Source organism: Hippocampus guttulatus, chromosome 11 (assembly GCF_054856545.1).
Source record: "Hippocampus guttulatus isolate MCC_2025c chromosome 11, RoL_Hgut_1.0, whole genome shotgun sequence".
NCBI lineage: Eukaryota > Metazoa > Chordata > Actinopteri > Syngnathiformes > Syngnathidae > Hippocampus > Hippocampus guttulatus.
Genome location: NC_141271.1, coordinates 20,473,345 through 20,490,751, shown reverse-complemented (window position 1 = coordinate 20,490,751; position 17,407 = coordinate 20,473,345). Strand labels below are relative to the sequence as shown.

Sequence of the window (17,407 nt, the reverse complement as noted above, 5' to 3'; positions counted from 1 at the left end):
ATTCAGAATGATGTTATTGTAACGAGGCTTTCTTTGGATAGTCGAACTGTGACGACAATAGGCCACATCGTGAACTCGTGTTCAATAAAATTCAGGGCTTCAAAACACAAAAGTAAAAACTTCAGGAGGCCCACCACGGTACCAGCGTGCCATGCTCTGAGATGACAAAGTCATTTTAGGATCTTCAAAAGAACTCTAAAATGAGCCGGTGAAGGGACGCCAGAGTAAGAGCGATGTGCTCCCTCTTACGAGTAGCAGTCAAGAGGCGGCATTCTGGCCCAACTGGAGTTGCTTAATGGAGGATCGGCTGACTTCAAAGCAAAACGCCTTACAGTAATCCGACCGAGATGTGACGAAGGCACGAATGATTGTTTCAAAGTGCTCTTGAGAAAGGAGAGGCACACTTTTCTTCCTCTCGTGGGTTTATTTCCCTTCTTTTAAGACATGCGTGGGACCCTCTTTTATTATTTCTCTGATCAGTTTCCAAAAAGGAAGTGAGCGCTTCATGGGCCTCCCCAACATTTTCTTCTCTCGGCTTGTCATTTCCCGTGCGTCCAGGTTTCGGCTACCTGACCAGGCAGCTGATGGCTCTGGCAGGCGGTCGGCTGGTACTCGCCCTGGAGGGAGGCCATGACCTCACGGCCATATGCGACGCGTCTGAGGCCTGCGTCTCCGCCCTGCTCGGCAACGAGGTAAGCTGAGAGCCGGCCGGGCTCGGACCGGAGGGACGGGCGGTAGTTGCCGTCTCAAGAAATGCTCACCGACCGTCTTTTAAGTAGCTAACAAGCCATTTGAAAGTCGCTTTTCCGTCACGCGTCGGCTTTCAAGCTTCTTGATGGCGTCGTACGCCGAGTCCGCGATAGAGTCCTCCGCTCTGACAGGAAGTCAGCAGAGGCCGAGAGACAGCAGGAGGAGAGGGTTTCCAGGCAAAAAGGTTAATTGTGGGAGTGTGTGTAGGTTGGACTCTGGATCGCAACTTTGTGATTCATGGCACCCGACAGAATAGCCAAAAGCGGCAGGAGCCGCCTCCGCTTTTTCTTGGAGCCGATGAAAAAGTTGGCGTGCTCTCTCGCAGGGGCTCGTGTTCTCCCTCTGGGCCGGATTATGTAACTAAGATAACTTCTTCTTCTTCTCTTGTTGAGGGACTACTGTACTGCGCTCGAGAAACCCTGAATGTCCAAATGTGGCCAATTTCGTATATATGTACTGTATATATTTTTTCACCAATCGATAGTCTTGGTCTGTATCCACGTTGTTGGTTATTTTTACGCTTTATTCAGCAAGTCTAAGCATTGAGAAAAGCTTGAACGCATCTATTAAGTCAGTCCGAGAAATGTGGCGAACGTTCACCTTTTCGTCACTCTGCGGGAGCCGTGCATCATGCTGCCACCTCGAGATTGAAAGTCTGGAGATTTTTTATTTTTTTTTTCTTTGGACACTAATGAGTGAAAAGTGTTTGGTTCGTTAAATTTCAGTAGTCCTGTTTGGTTAAAAATGGAGCGCCGTTGTCGAGAAGGAAGCGGCTCGGCCATGAAGGTCAGCTGTGTGCAGATTGATTTACTCCTACTGCACTGCTCAATCAACTGTTTGTTGTTGTTGTTGTTGTTTTTAAATTATATTTATTGCATCACTCATGGCTCTTGGAGCATTGAACAGATGATGTGACGCAGTTGCTGGATGGACATCATAAAAAAACAACTGCGTTGATACCAATGGATGACCGGTCCGTCATTTGCTCTGCTGCAAAAATTATGAATTGGATCAAGGGCGCACGTTTAAAATTTCGGCGGCCTGCCGAGCATCAGACGTGGCGGTGTTTTTTTTTGGGGGGGGGGGGGGGGTTGGAGGTCACTGGATGAGTGCCGAGGAGAGCTGAAAATTCGAAAATAGGCAGGAGGCAATGAGCTCCAATTGCCTCAGCCCTGCGGGACGCCCGCTCGCTCGCAGCCGAGGCCCCGCCGCCAATGCACATCTGAAAGCGGTTACCCTCGCAGCCCTCTTTCCACGGGGTCGGCCCAGGTCTCGGGAGCAGATCGGACGGGGAAATGCGGGAATCCTTTGAAGTGGAGCGTGAGGAAACCTGATTTTCACAAAGCGGGTTGTTTGCCACGCCGGATTGAAAATACATCTTCTTGTACTTCATGTCATGCGCACGCTCAAGGAGTTTGGAATTGGCCGCTTGGAATCGCCGGTTGTTGTCGTTCTTCCAAAGTCTGCCTGGCCGGAGTTTTTCATGGGCCTCACTCAACATGGCCGAAAACTCACCACTTTTGCCAAGCGCAGTTCAAAGACAAAAGTTCAACCGTCACCAGCAGAAAGAGAATCAAGCTTGTTGTCTTGACTTTTACCAGGCTGACGGGTGAGGTTAGGTTGTGGGAGGGGGGGCAGGGGGGGGGGGGGGTCACATTTAGATGCTCGGAGTTTTGATACCCGACAAGCAGAAAGAGCATGAAATGTCCCTGATGGGATGAAAACAGGAAGTGAGTACCTTTATCATAATATCAGTGAAGGTCTCTGTAATGGTCATGGAATGCGGCTGGAAAACATCAATGGCGCGTTGCAGCGAGAAGGAGAAACGAGGCCCGCCGCCGATACGCTTTTTGGGTTTTTTCTTTTCCGATCCTCTACCCCTCGATGCGCTTTTTCAGGCTATTTTTGCTGCCTAACTTGCCGAATATGTATGGCACAATCATTTAGACCCAAAAGCCTCCCGATGGCCTCAATAACTCCCGTGGATTTTCCCTCCCAATCAATTTCAAATGAAAAAGCATTGCGGTTAGCAGTCTTATCGAAAATGTCCATACCCCACCATTTGATTCACCGAATAAAGTTACATACAAAGGCTTTGATGGCATTCCGCAATGCCGTAAGACTTGTCCCGATTTCATCCCCTTAGACGTGCACCCTTTTACCGCTCGCCAGAGCGAGAAATATAGTTTGCCGTTTATTGCCAAGTAATGAGCCAGAGGTTCTTTTGAAAACCGCTCAAATGAATTTGCACAACAAGAGATGACAAAACGTGGACCGTACGGACCGCGCGCGCCCGCCCGCCCTCCGTCGACGCCGTGCGTAACGCCGAAGTCCCCCTCGTTAAATAGCTTCCGAGTGATGTATGAGCGACTGCGATATTCGTCTGCGAACTTCGGACTAATTAATGAGGGCTCGCAAACAGATGTTGGCCCCATTGCGACAGGCGCTTGTTAGCAATGATTTGATAAACAACAGGCTAATATGCTAATGGCTAGCAGCTGTCGCTGACTGTTTTTGCTCCGCTTACAGTAAGACGCTCAAATTCACCTGCGCCCTCTCGGGGCCCGACTGTTCACCCCCGTGGCCCGCCAGTGGAAAAGATCACCTGGTTTGCTGGGCACACGCCATTACCCCGCTCAGTTAGCATGACATAATCAACAGGTTGTGGCCACTGGTAACACATGTACGCCGCCACAACAGTAAACAATGGACGCCTTTGTGCGCCTTTTTTCTTTTGCTGAACAAGTGGAATCCCACCTCTTTCCACTGTTTTTGTTTCAGCCTCCCCCTGGAATGTTTATACCGGCGCACATTCCTCGCTCTGAGCTCGTGGCTTTCCGCAGCGTCTCGCTCAGGTTTGCCAGGACATCAGTCATCGTGTCACGGAAGACGTTGCGAACCGTCGTCCTCTTCGTACCACCTCGGGATTCGTGTCACCGTGGACCTTGTTGGCTTCCATATAGTGCGTACTGTGTGTTTGCCCTTCTGCCAGGTGGGCCCCCCCCCCCCCCGCCCCCCACCCCCAGAGGACCCTGACATGAGCCATTAAAGTTTATAAGCATGGGGCCCAGCTGTCAATCAGGTAGGCAACCCCCCCCCCCCCCCCCCGGCCCCCCGTCCAATCACTCGCCGAGGTGAGCCCCGCGAAACCCCAGAGAACCCCTGACCTCGCTTTGACGGAGAGCTCAAGCAAGCGTGGTTAGTCCGGCTGGGCTTATAGAAAGTCATTTTCGCCCCAAGGCTCGGAGGCAACTTTTTCAACCAAACGCCGACGCTTGGTCAACTCTGGGCTAGCTTGGAGAATTTGTCCTTGGCAAATTTCTTTAGCCTCAAAAATGAAGTTCCGTATGTATTTATGTTAGCGTCGTACGCTCCTGTGCTGTCCTGACCCCGCTAGTCATCGGCGATCCCTTCCGCGCATGCTTCGGCGATGCCTTCGCGGTCCACATTACGATGATTCTCAAGTCCTTTCCAATATTGTCCGACAGTGTTTTTACAAATTTTCAATCAACATCCCGATGGATCCCTTACATTATTCTCAGGCTTCAAGTCACTGACGTAGCAACATGAGTAAGGACCATTTGGTTGCGATGATTTACAACAAGCAATCTCAACAAATGGGATTTGTTCACATATTTGTTCACTTTGCGCTTTCTTGAACCAACCATAAGAAAGGCCGCCACGTTTTAAGCCCATTCGTGCACGGGCGTTGTCGGCGGCAGTAAATCGACACGCCAACGTCGGGCTAATTCTCCATTCTCCTTTACTGACGCCCACGTCACTCACCAGACCAGGTCATGCTTTTCCGAGCAAGGCGCGCAGGCGACAGGCAATTATACATCAGCAATTCAGTGCAGCCTTGAAATGTTTTAACTATTGCACTTTGAAAAAAAACCCCAAATGAAGTGCAGATCGCAAATGCACGTCATCACGTGCACCAGCACCCGGTCCGTTCCCGTGCGCGTGATGTCGTGTGGCGTGACACTGCGGGATTAAAGTATCTTTAACCCGGCACTGCCTCTTCCTTCTTCCCCCGTGGACCCCTCCCACTCGCTATTTGTTCAAATTAAAAGAACTATTCCGACCTGGCGGAAGAACCCGAGTGCCCTTGACATCTCCCCGGTACGCCCAACTTGAACGTCGTCTATGTGTCTTTTTTTTTTTTTTTTTTTTTGCCATCCCTTTTGCTTGAACGGGGAAGGGATCAAGCGATGATGTGTCGTCTGACAAAAGTGGTGAGAAACTCTGCGTGCCGATCCAGACTGCACGCGCGCGTATGAGCAAGCAGTTTCCATGTGTTTGTGTCCTCCGGGTGGGTCACAGTACAAAGAGCATATTGTCCTTTTTGATTTATTTATTTTTTTTTGTCATAGCGTAGCAGCGCTCCAGAGTCGCCGCGGACCGTTTTCATGGTGCGTCAGCAACTTAGTTGGCGCTTCACACCCTGGCTTGTGAGTTCACATGCAGAGCTGAGCTGGAAGAGGCAAAAGCGAGCGAGAGTTCAAGTGAGGTTACCGCCGGTTGGTTTCCTTGTGAGGCCGGGTTGGCGCGGCACGATTTCTGCCACGCGGTCCCTGGTTTTGCTCACCGTTGGCTGACGCGCCATGGCGACGTAAAGGCTGAATGAGGCGCGCAATCGGAGAGCGGACAGATAAGTCGCGGCTATCTTCTACTGCAAGCGTAGTGCGTGAATGTGCGGCGTTGAATACACGATGACCTCCGTCATCGTGATGTCTAAGAACACCGTGTCTGCTCGAAACCCCAACAAAGACCCCCCAAAAAAAACACCCGCAGGAAACGTAAAATCAATTGAAAGCATCGAGACTGCACTCCAGTCGCGTCCATCCATAAACACGCCAAATAATTGCGAATGGCGGCCAGAGGAGTCATGGGAAGATGACTTTTTTTTATTTATTTCTTGCATGTTTTTGTTTCAGTTGGAGCCCATTCCAGACCAGGTCTTGCATCAGAGACCAAACGCCAATGCCGTCCGCTCGATGGAGAAAGTTCTTGAAGCTCACAGTGAGTGAATCATTCCAATTGGCGGTCGGAAACGACTGTCCTGCAACCACACGCCCACTTTTTGAATATTATTGGTGTTGACCTGCTTTTTAAAAATGTACTTCATTTTGATTGAATTTTGCAGCAGCTTTGTTAGTTTTTGTTCGTTTTTTTTTTTTTCCAAAAACGATTTGTTTTTGTTAGATTGAGTATTGGCTTTAGTTTTGTCAAAAGAAAAATCACAATAAGGATTGATTGCGTAATAAAATCTGATGGATATGGATATGCATCTTGCCAATGATGTCGCTTCTGGGCGACACGCGGTAAAAACCATTTCCCAAATGTCTGTTGGAATCTCAGCGCAAAGTCAAGCCTACGACTTGCACGGAAGGGTTCAAAGCAACCCGAAACGCTAAATAACTGTCAACAACTCTCAACGACTGTTTGTATTTTATTTCACTCGCCAAAATGTCTTTTCAATTTCAGCCTGAGCTCGTTCATTCGTAAGCGTCATCGCCTTGCTTTTGTCTTGTTCGGGCTGCGCGCAGGTCGATACTGGCGCTCGCTGCAACGCTCGGCCTCCACGCTCGGATGCTCTTTGAGCGAAGTCCTACGGGGGGACGCCGACGAGGCGGAAACCGTCTCGGCGATGGCCTCGCTCTCCGTCGCCAACAAGCACTTTGGAAAGAAGTACGTTTGCGCTAGCTTGCTCGCGAGTCAGAACGACAACCTTCTGTTTTTCGTTTCATTCTTTGGTGTTTGTGGCCTTGGTGCGTTCTTTATACAATACCGGAAAAAAAAAAAAAGAAACAAATGCAATAGGAGAGAATGCTTTTACAAAATGCTTTAGCTGTTTTGAATAGATGCAACTGTTTTTTAGACCATCAAAGTGTCCGTGATTTGTGATTGGCTGCCACTCCAGGGGGGTGGGGCCAGTATAAAAAGGAAGAAGGTTGCAGGTGTCAAACTCGAAGCCCGGGGGCCAGATCCAACCCACCGTATCGTTTTTTTATGTGGTATCGTCACCAAAATTGCCTTGACTTTTAACAACGTTGAGATCTTGTGAAATGTTTTGGTTACTGATCCCTTTTCATTTTTTTTTTTTTTTTTTTAAACGACATTGAAAATCTAGAGTAGCAAACAATGTTTTGCCAACGAATCGCCTTCAGGCTTTTCCTCTCATTGCGTAGTCGACTCACCGACGAGTCGCTCCTAAACCCTTCATGCCATAACAACGGGAGTCTCGTGCCGATTACTAATGCGTGCGTGCGTGCGTGCAGGGCTGACGAAGAACCGATGGAAGAGGACGCCCCCATGTAAAGCGGCCGCCCCGCCTTTCCAGCACTGAGACTTTGCATCCCGACGGTCGTCAGAACCACTCCCACCACTCTGCCGGTGTCATCGCCAGACGCTGACCAGAAAATGGACAGGACACGCAGAGACCGGTCGGCCCACAAAAAAACAAACAAACAAACATTGTCACGTAAATCTACCTTGATGTCTACAAATGGACGTCAGCGTCACTTCGTGGAACACGCGACCATTCCGCAGCCTTTAGTGCCAGTACTTTTCATACACTACAGTAGACACACGTCGGGGTGTCCCTTTTTTTTTTTTGGAATGCCAGTCAAAACCAGATTCTGCATCCTGCTTTTTTTTTTTTTATAAGGTCTTCTTTTCGTGTGCACGTTTTCATCCAAAACCCACCGGAGGATATTAAGAATGTCATTCTGCACTTAGGTTGGAACATTCCGGCTGCTTTTATTGTTTTTTTTTTTTGTTCGTGTTGATTATATGAAAGAACGGAACAAAGAGATCAATTTGGTCCCATTTTTCCAGTGTGTAATCTGGTCCGCAGGTGTTCTCATTCCAAAATGAGTGACAGTGGAAGCACAAAAGAAAAAAAAAATCTGTGCGTTTGTGCCTTTTTTTTTGTTATTGTTTCAAATAATATCGATATTTTTGGATAGTTGCTTAAAGCGCTTATGCCTTAAAAACGGGCTCAGAAAAAGAGCGCCCCCCCCCACCCCCCCACTTCTCCAAGACTTGGCGAGATGTTCGTTTGCCTTGTTGACATTTGATGGCCTGCAGCAAGGCGGACGTGGACGTGCGTTTTCCTCCGCTCGTTTTGCAAGGTCAGACCCAACAGTCCACTGGAGGCACTTACAAGTATGCACTGTGAAAAAAAAAAAAGGCATTTCTGTACGCTGTGTTCCAAATTATTACCCATGTACTGTAGGTTAAACATTTGACAGGGAGAAAAATGGCGTACCCCCTGACGGCAACCCCACTGAGAACTCGTGGAGTGACCTTAAAGAAAGAGGCCTCTCTGGAAATGTCGTCCATCTCATGCTAAAAACAAACGACAACAAAAAAGACATTTTGTTCATTTGATTTTGGTTTTGGTGCATAACACGAAGCGCTGTTTTTTAAAAAGTAACTTTGCACCCAAAACAAAGGAGCAAAAACAAAATCCGGATGACAAAGAAAGTACAACTGCTTATTATAAAAAAAAAAAGTATTTTCTGTTGCTCATATCGACTGTTTAGGAAAAAAAGTTCATATATTTCAGTCATTGATTGATTCATTGATTTTTTTCAAATTTTTGAAGCTGACAGCAGACAGTCGAGGTCCAAATCAAAAAGGAGCTCGCCATTAATGAGACATTGTGATTTCCTCGGAATGTTGTCGAAGAGCTCATTGAACAATGCAAACACTTGCAGAGATTTTGTCGATATTTACCCCGCTCCGATCGAATAACATCTTTGATCAATATTATGAGGAATTATCCTGTTGATACTCTTCGGTCATAATTGGAAGAATGTTTTTTTCACAAGTAGCCCCTTTGCATTCATCGGGACCCAAGAAGTCGCTTTCACTTTCCAAAAGGTTGAGGACCTTCGCACTAACGACAAAGACAAATTCAATTTCCGCAGATCTCTATTTCAAATCATTTGCATATGTCATATTTCCATTCTATACATTCTAAATGTCTAGCTGCTGAAATAAATGAAAATTGCGCTTGTTTGCCTAATAATGTGGAACACGGCGTCGTCGCAACACTTGCCAAGAAGAATTATCCCGAGAAATGGTCGTCCCGGTGAAGGTTTTGCCATCCTCGGACGGAAAGAGTCACTGGCCTTCTGTTTTAGAAGCAGGCGCTTTCCACGACACGCCACCTGGGAGGTTCCGAAGCTTTAACATCTGCTCCCCAAATGTCAGGTGCTGCAGCATGTGGCAGCCGCGCGCACATCCAATTCAGCCACCGCAAATTTTCTTTTTTTTTTGCCTAACGTTACCCTCACCATATGACCCGGTTTTGTTTTCTGGTGATGCCTTGAGATACGACTGGAATTGATGCTGTGACAGCGCTCAAAACAAAACAAAAAAAGTGTTTTTCAAGTCAGAAAAAGCGGCAGTCTTTATTATTGTGCTTCATAAATATAACCCGTCATGGTGTAATTAAATCGATTGATTCCTTTTTTTGTTGTTGTTGCTTCAACTCGATGGCTATTGTGCTCTCCCTTCTGGTGTGCGTGCTTTGGCCACCGGGGGCAGTATAATAGAGACAGATGGATATCGCGCGGTTGCGGCTTCCGCCTGATTTGGATGTCTTGAGCCCCATTCTGATATTTGGCAGGATAAGATTCCCATAACCGATTAATCGGCCCGATTCATTAAAAATATGATAGAATGAATAAACTAGCATATTTTAGGTCCCTTGTCGCTTATGCCGTTAAAGGTATGATTTACAGGCTGAACATTTGTGCTTTTTAACAATACTTGGTCCGATAGTGTTTGTGAACAGAGAGAAAAATTGTCGGAGAATGTTTGAATGTCATTCACTTTGACTCATGTTGTAATTTGTTGGTGTTAAATCAACCAATAGTTTCTAATTTTAGCGTTTAATAGACATTTAAATGGGCTGTAGTGATGTTAGTCGCCATTTCTGGAGACGTCGACATGTCTTGCTCCACGGTTTGAATCGCTGTTTCACACTGAAGCTAGTTTTGTACGCCCATCGTAGGCATTTGCCGACATGTGTTAGCGCTTAAGCTAGCCGACTTTAAGTTATGTGGCTGTTTCAAGTAAGAAATCGCCCCCAGCGACAGATCGTATCTCGAAGCGCTCGTATCTCAAGGCACCACCGCAGTTAAGTACGATTCCAAATAGCATCCGATATCCCATATGATTAAAAGTCTTCTTAACGCCAATCAACCTTTCGAAGTCTGTCAACGGGTATTTGAATGGCTATAGAGAGAAGTTCAGTTTGTCTGAAAGTATTTGGCGGGTTCCTTCGCGTTTACGAGAGTGTCGCCGGAGTCGAGTGTTGTCGTTGTCGTTGACGTTCTTCCCTTTCATGTCGCCCCAGCAAAACCGGCTGAATTGGTAACTGTGAGCGCGCAAATGTGGATTTTGTTGTCTGGACAGTTTGACATGAATGACATCGATCTTCCTTGCACAAACTTTTCTTTGAACCTTCTTTGCGGGGACGTCGTGACCGATTTTAGCTATTGTTGTATTTGTTTATCGTTTTGTATATTTTGTTGATATTGCCTTGTGTTCCCTTGCTAGACCGATGAGAGTCCTGAAATGGACTGAGGGTATTTTTTTTGTTTTGGGGCGGGTGGGGGGGTGTTTCTACTTTGTATACAATTGTGCATTGTCTGTTGATAGTAGAGTTCTATATATGAAAAGAAAACGATTCTATTCTATAAGGGGGATGTGCACGTTCCATGTAGTGGGCCCCTTGTTACGGAAGGTGCCGCTAGTTGTCCTTGGTTCCGTTTTGCTATGTGCTTTTTTTTTTCTTTCTTTATGGGCTCTCTTTTCGTCAAGGACGAGGCGTTTTTGGACGTGTTCATTGCCATCGGCCTCTCTGCTTCACCTAGTCGTGCACATATTTGTACTTTTCCAAACTCCCCTTGTCTTTTTCTGTCCTGAGATTTGGATTGTAGACGAACGTGCGTTTTTATATGGCACCTGTTACATTTGAAAAATTCACCAAACCCAAGACCAACATTAAATCTGGATTTTACAATTCACAAACAGGACCTGCTGTCTGTGGTCAGCTCCAACGTATGCCAGACAAGTTTCTCATCTTGCGTTTTGACTGAGTGTGCTCTGTGACAATATAAGCACTGCAACTGCCAAAAAAGGAAGGAGCAGACATTTATTTCACCGGGAAAAAGATTTATCCGTCTATTAAATAATCATTTTCATTCACAAAGGCAGTACTTCATCCACTACACCTCTTTCACTTGGTGCATGAGGCGCACGGAGCAAAACACAAATCCCAACAGACTCCCAACAACGTGTGCTGATCAGAATCTAACGCGGTCACCTGACACAAACCTGCGCGTCAAGAGAAAACTAAATGCAGCTCTGCTTACCTTTTGGCTTTGGCATGATTCAGATGATTTGAAAGTGGCAGACCTTTATTATTGTTATTGTGTAGAACTGAGTTGCTTTTTTGAGTCATTTTCAAAACAAGTGGTCGTACATTTCCCAACATCTGTATATGAGCTGGCCGGCTGCACCGTGGAGCCCAAATGCGTGCCATTTGTCATGTAAATATTAGTTCAGAATAGAAATAGTATTATTTTTTTGTCCAAGCCACTGGGCGATAATCCCAACATAATTTCCGCAGCGATGCAAATTCTCATAACAGCGGCAGACGGGGGTTCGCTACCGCTGAATGATTTCGTTTCTCGGATGGAGCCAAAACTAGCAGCTTCTGACGACAGCGTCTGTCCACCTCTGCTGTTTATCTGTCCAAACCTGGCAAAAAAAAAAAGGGCAACATTCCATTTTCATACCATTTCCAGGGCTAGGGTTTCAGACTACAGTATTGGGTTTCAAGCTAGGGCTCGGCTTTTCAAGTCGGGTTTCAAACTAGGGTTAGGGTTTGCAAGTAGGGTTTTAAACTCGTGTTTAAAGTAGGGTTTATAACACTAGCGTTAAGTTTTCAAACCAGTGTTTTGAATTTCAAACTAGGGTGAGGGTTTTAAACTCAGGTTAGGGTTTCAAACTAGTGCATGTGTACAATATATTTTAGAGTTCTTCCAACGGAAATGTCCCCAAAAATACAAGTTTTCTTTTTTTTTTTGGTTATACTGCAGAGTACCAATGAGTGTTCGCGGAGTGCAGCCACTGAGGAATAGCATCAAGTCTCCCACAGTAGCTTTGCGAGCATTTTGCCACCCAGCGGGGAAGGTCAAAGGTTTGAGCTTGTCTCCAAATAAACGGACGAGAATCCCTGTCGGTGGTGGAACTAACGCAAAGACAACACATTTCCAAAGCAAATACAAGGGCTTCAAGCTCCTCTCAGATAAACACGCATTCCTGAGGGCCTTTGTCTCAAGTCTGAATTAAGAAAGTAAGAGTGTCAATAGCGAGCGCTGCCTCGGCCTTTGTTCGCTCGTCAGATTGCGTTGCGTAAAAGGCAAAGCGACACAGCTCAGCGGACAATATTTGCTATTTAGCGTTTTTCCCTTTTTTTGTTTTGGGTAGTTAGCTGTTTTGCACGGGAAAAAAAAAAAGCAAGAATATGCTGATTTCGTCATGTTATTGACGACATTTCTACTGGCCTGGTCAGGCCAGTGTCTGTGAGGTGGCCCGAATTGGTGCCATCCTGGCCATCAGGCCACCATTAATGTCAGACCCAATAGTTCAAATGAGTGGAGTTTGTGTGAAAGCTAATTGGAAATTCGATTCAACATTGCCCCCCCTCAGCATCATCACTTGTTATTTTCGGAGGAGATTGGAAAGGAAGAAAAAAAAATTTCAACACACTCCACACGCCAGGATAATCGCTCGGGATAATCTTTTCGCGACATCCGATTATCAAGCCTTTAATTAGAAAGGGGGTGGCAGCAGGGGAGCCCCAACGCGGCATGCTTAAGTACGCGCACATTCATCATCTCCACCGCGGAGAGACGCGTAACCTCGTGACCCCACCGCAAAGTCAGGTCAGGAGAGAGGTGGGGAACGTTCCTCCTTCCTGAAGGCCTGCCCGCAAGATGGCGGCCCTGTCTCCACAACATAGCGCATGGATGTCACAACTGATTGAATGATGGCAAGAATGATGGCATGCCCCCCCAACCCCTCTCATACACACACACACACACACACACTGGGCTTCACTATCTTCTTTTTTTTTCCACTTGATTCTGCACTGTGACATTGCGGTCTGAAGCCTTAGCGTCTGCCGTTGTCAGTTCTCTCTATCATTACACAGCCACCCGTGTGTGTGCGTGTGTGCGTGTGTGTGTACGCGCGCCGCATCCACCCAGCTGGACTCATCGTACAGCACATTTTAATTGCAGGTTACAGTGTATAAATGAGTGATGCCGCTCGAGCCAGCGAGACTAATTACAGATCACGGTCATTACAATCGTTTTTGGATCGGCCACAGAACCGGCGTGGAAAAAGGTAGACGACAGGCGAGACTGATTGCCGTGCAATTCTGCACAGTGACAAAATCCAGATCCAAAAGATAAACTGGAGAAGGAAACACAATTTTTTTTCGATTACTGTATAGTAAGGCGTTTTTAGCCGAAAAAAACCAACCATGGCTAGTAAGGCGTTTTTAGCCGAAAAAAAACGACCATGTATAGTAAGGCGTTTTTAGCTGAAAAAAACGACCATGTATATAGAAAGACTTTTTTAAGCCGAAAAAAAACGACAATGTATAGTAAGGCGTTTTTAGCTGAAAAAAACGACCATGTATAGTAAGGCGTTTTTAGCCGAAAAAAACGACCATGTATAGTCAGCCGTTTTTAGCCCGAAAAAAAACACATAGTATAGTAAGGCGTTTCTAGGCCGAAAAAAACGACATAGTATAGTAAGGCGTTTTTAGCCCGAAAAAAACGACTTAGTATATAGTAAGGCGCTTCTAGGCCGAAAAAAACGACATAGTATAGTAAGGCGTATTTAGCCCAAAAAAAACGACATAGTGTAAGGCGTTTTTAGCTAAAAAAACCCGACCATGTATAGTAAGGCGTTTTTAGCCCGAAAATAACGACATAGTATAGTAAGGCTTTTTTTGCACAAGAAAAACGACATAGTATAGTCAGGCGTTTTTAGCCCGAAAAAAACGACATAGTATAGTAAGGCGTATTTAGCCCAAAAAAAACGACATAGTGTAAGGCGTTTTTACAATACAATACAATACAATACAATACATGCTGATTTATATAGCGCTTTCACAACAGCGGCAGCTGTAACAAAGCGCTTAACAAAACAGTTAATATAAAGTAAAATAATAAACACAACACATAACATAAAACACGGACAGTCATGCAGTTCTAACCACTTTTCCATCACACGCTTTGTTGTTTGAAGCAGTTTGAGATGAAAGAGGAGAGAATCAAAGTGTCCTTTAACCAGTGGATCAGAGACGTCATGCTCAAAATGTGCACACGTCGGCTACAAGCTAAGTTTCAAAGTCAACAAGAAGCTGTAGCGTCCATTGACGAAAAAAGAGATTGGTTCACTTCTCCTGTCCCATGGAAATCCATTTCAATTCCAAGCGGCGACTCACGGTTCCAAATACGCATCGGCGCTCTGCGCCAACGCTCCTCTCTCCACATCCTCAACTTCAGCAGCCATCCATCCAGCCGCACCAACGCCGACTGTCCAACAGCGCCGACATAGCCACTGAACAAAACGGGGTTGTGAAAAATGCTGCCCATTACAGGCGCAAAAAACACAAGCGCCCCAGGTCTGTCCAGCACCGACAGTCAATGGCGCCGACATTCCTCCCAATCAAAATCTGTGCTGGTACAGGCGTGCTGCCGAGAAGGCGCAACCACCAAGCACAGATACTTCTCCTTTGACGAATGTCGTGGCCAAAAAGCGCTGAAAACAGTCCATATCAGGTCCACACGATGAAACAACAAACGTGTGACAAAACAAAAGACAAAAACTGCAAAAAAGAACAAAAAAGCAAGGCTCTTGAAGAGCACTTGCCGAAGGCTGCCTACTCGGGCGCCATCTTGGAAAAAAGAAGTTTTTAGCTAAAAAAACCCGACCATGTATAGTAAGGCGTTTTTAGCCCGAAAATAACGACATAGTATAGTAAGGCTTTTTTTGCACAAGAAAAACGACATAGTATAGTAAGGCGTTTTTAGCCCGAAAAAAACGACATAGTATAGGAAGGCGTTTTTTGCCCAAAAAAACGACATAGTATATTAAGGCGTTTTTAGTCCGAAAAAAACGACATAGTATAGTAAGGCGTTTTTGGCCGAAAAAAAAGGACCATGTATAGTAAGGCGTTTTTAGCCCGAAAAAAAACAACATAGTATGGTAAGGCGTTTTTAGCCCGAAAAAAACGACATAGTATAGTACGGCGTTTTTAGCCGGAAAAAAACGACATAGTATAGTAAGGCTTTTTTAGCCCGAAAAAAACTACCATGTATAGTAAGGCGTTTTTAGCCCGAAAAAAACGACATAGTATATAAGGCGTTTTTAGCCCAAAAAAAACGACATAGTATAGTAAGGCTTTTTTAGCCGGAAAAAAACTACCATGTATAATAAGGCGTTTTTAGCCCGAAAAAAACAACATAGTATAGTAAGGCGTTTTTAAGCCGAAAAAAACAACATAGTATATAGTAAGGCGTTTTTAGCCAAAAAAACGACATAGTATAGTAAGGCGTTTTTAGCTTAAAAAAACGACATCGTATAGTAAGCCGTTTTTAAGCCGAATAAACGATATAGTATAGTAAGGCATTTTTAGCCCAAAAAAACAACATAGTATAGTAAGGCGTTTTTAGGCTGAAAAAAACCACACAGCATAGTAAGGCGTTTTTAGGCCGAAAAAAACGACATAGTATATATAGTAAGGCGTTTTAAGCCAAAAAAAGACAACATAGTATAGTAAGGCGTTTTTAGGAGGAAAAAAACGACATAGTGTAAGGCGTTTTTAGCTAAAAAAAACCGACCATGTATAGTAAGGCGTTTTTAGGCCGAAAAAAACGACATAGTATAGTAAGGCGTTTTTAGCACGAAAAAAACCGACATAGTATAGGAAGGCGTTTTTAGCTTAAAAAAAACGACACAGTATATTAAGGCGTTTTTAGGCCGAAAAAAACGACATAGTATAGTAAGGCGTTTTTAGCTAAAAAAAAACGACCATGTATAGTAAGGCGTTTTTAGCCGGGAAAAAACGACATAGTATAGTAAGGCGTTTTTAGCCCGAAAAAAACGACACAGTATAGTAAGGCGTTTTTCCCCCGAAAAAACGACATAGTATAGTAAGGCCTTTTTAGCCCGAAAAAAACAACATACTATAGTAAGGCTTTTTTAGCCCGAAAAAAACGACAGTATAGTAAGGCGTTTTTAGCCCGAAAAAAACGACATACTATAATAAGGCTTTTTTAGCCCGAAAAAAACGACATAGTACAGTAAGGCGTTTTTAGCCCGAAAAAAACGCCATAGTATGGTAAGGCGTTTTTAGGCCGAAAAAAAACGACATAGTATAGTAAGGCGTTTTTAGGCGAAAAAAACGACATAGTATAGTAAGGGGTTTTTAGCCCGAAAAAAACGACATAGTATAGTAAGGCGTTTTTAGGCGAAAAAACGACATAGTACAGTAAGGGGGTTTTAGCCCGAAAAAAACGACATAGTATAGTAAGGCGTTTTTAGCCGGAAAAAAACGACATAGTATATAGTAAGACGTTTTTAGGCGGAAAAAAACGACATAGTATAGTAAGGCGTTTTTAGGCCGAAAAAAACGACATAGTATAGTAAAGCGTTTTTAGGCCGAAAAAAACGACATAGTATAGTAAGGCATTTTTAAACCGAAAAAAAAGACATAGTATAGTAAGGCGTTTTTAGCCCGAAAAAAACGACATAGTATATAGTAAGACGTTTTTAGGCCGAAAAAAATGACATAGTATAGTAAGCCGTTTTTAAGCCGAAAAAAACGACATAGTATAGTAAGGCGTTTTTAGGCCGAAAAAAAAACAGTATAGTATAGTAAGGCGTTTTTAGCCCGAAAAAAACGACATAGTACAGTAAGGCGTTTTTAGCCCAAAAAAAACGACATAGTATAGTAAGGCTTTTTTAAGCCGAAAAAAACGACCATGTATATATATTAAGGCGTTTTTAGACACCATCACAGCTTTAGGCCCTTGGATCCGACGTAAATGCTGTCACTGGGCGGGGTTTGAACCCGCGCTGGCTGGATGGAAAGCCAGCGTGTATACCTCTACACCACCAGTGACTTTGAGTTGCTTTGCACGATAGGCATATTTGACATGCACTCTGGAGGGTTTGCAGGAAAATGGTTTTTCCTTTAACGCTTTGGTATACATGGTCGTTTTTTTCGGCTCAAACGCCTTACTATACATGGTCGTTTTTTTCGGCTAAAAACGCCTTACTATACTATGTTGTTTTTCTTCGGCCTAAAAAAGCCTTACAATACATCCATCCATCCATCCATTTTCCGAACCGCTTGATCCTCACTAGGGTCGCGGGGGGTGCTGGAGCCTATCCCAGCCATCTCCGGGCAGTAGGCGGGGGACACCCTGAATCAGTTGCCAGCCAATCGCAGGGCACACAGAGACGAACAACCATCCACGCCCACACTCACACCTAGGGAGAATTTAGAGCGTCCAATCAGCCTGACATGCATGTTTTTGGAATGTGGGAG

The 17,407-nt window shown here is 45.0% G+C and overlaps 1 protein-coding gene across 3 annotated transcripts in view; it reads left to right on the top strand.

Annotated features, from left to right (window-relative positions):
• Positions 1–10,805, top strand: part of LOC147198593 (histone deacetylase 4-like) — a 75,030-nt gene extending 64,225 nt beyond the window's left edge. For all 3 annotated transcript variants that reach the window (XM_086123147.1, XM_086123146.1, XM_086123145.1), the window contains 4 exons: positions 559–692; positions 5,688–5,772; positions 6,300–6,441; positions 7,032–10,805. In XM_086123147.1, the coding sequence (XP_085979273.1) occupies positions 559–692; positions 5,688–5,772; positions 6,300–6,441; positions 7,032–7,071 (401 nt within the window). In that variant the 3' untranslated portion in view covers positions 7,072–10,805. The remainder of the gene's footprint in view (positions 1–558; positions 693–5,687; positions 5,773–6,299; positions 6,442–7,031) is intronic.
• Positions 10,806–17,407: the final 6,602 nt, after the last annotated feature.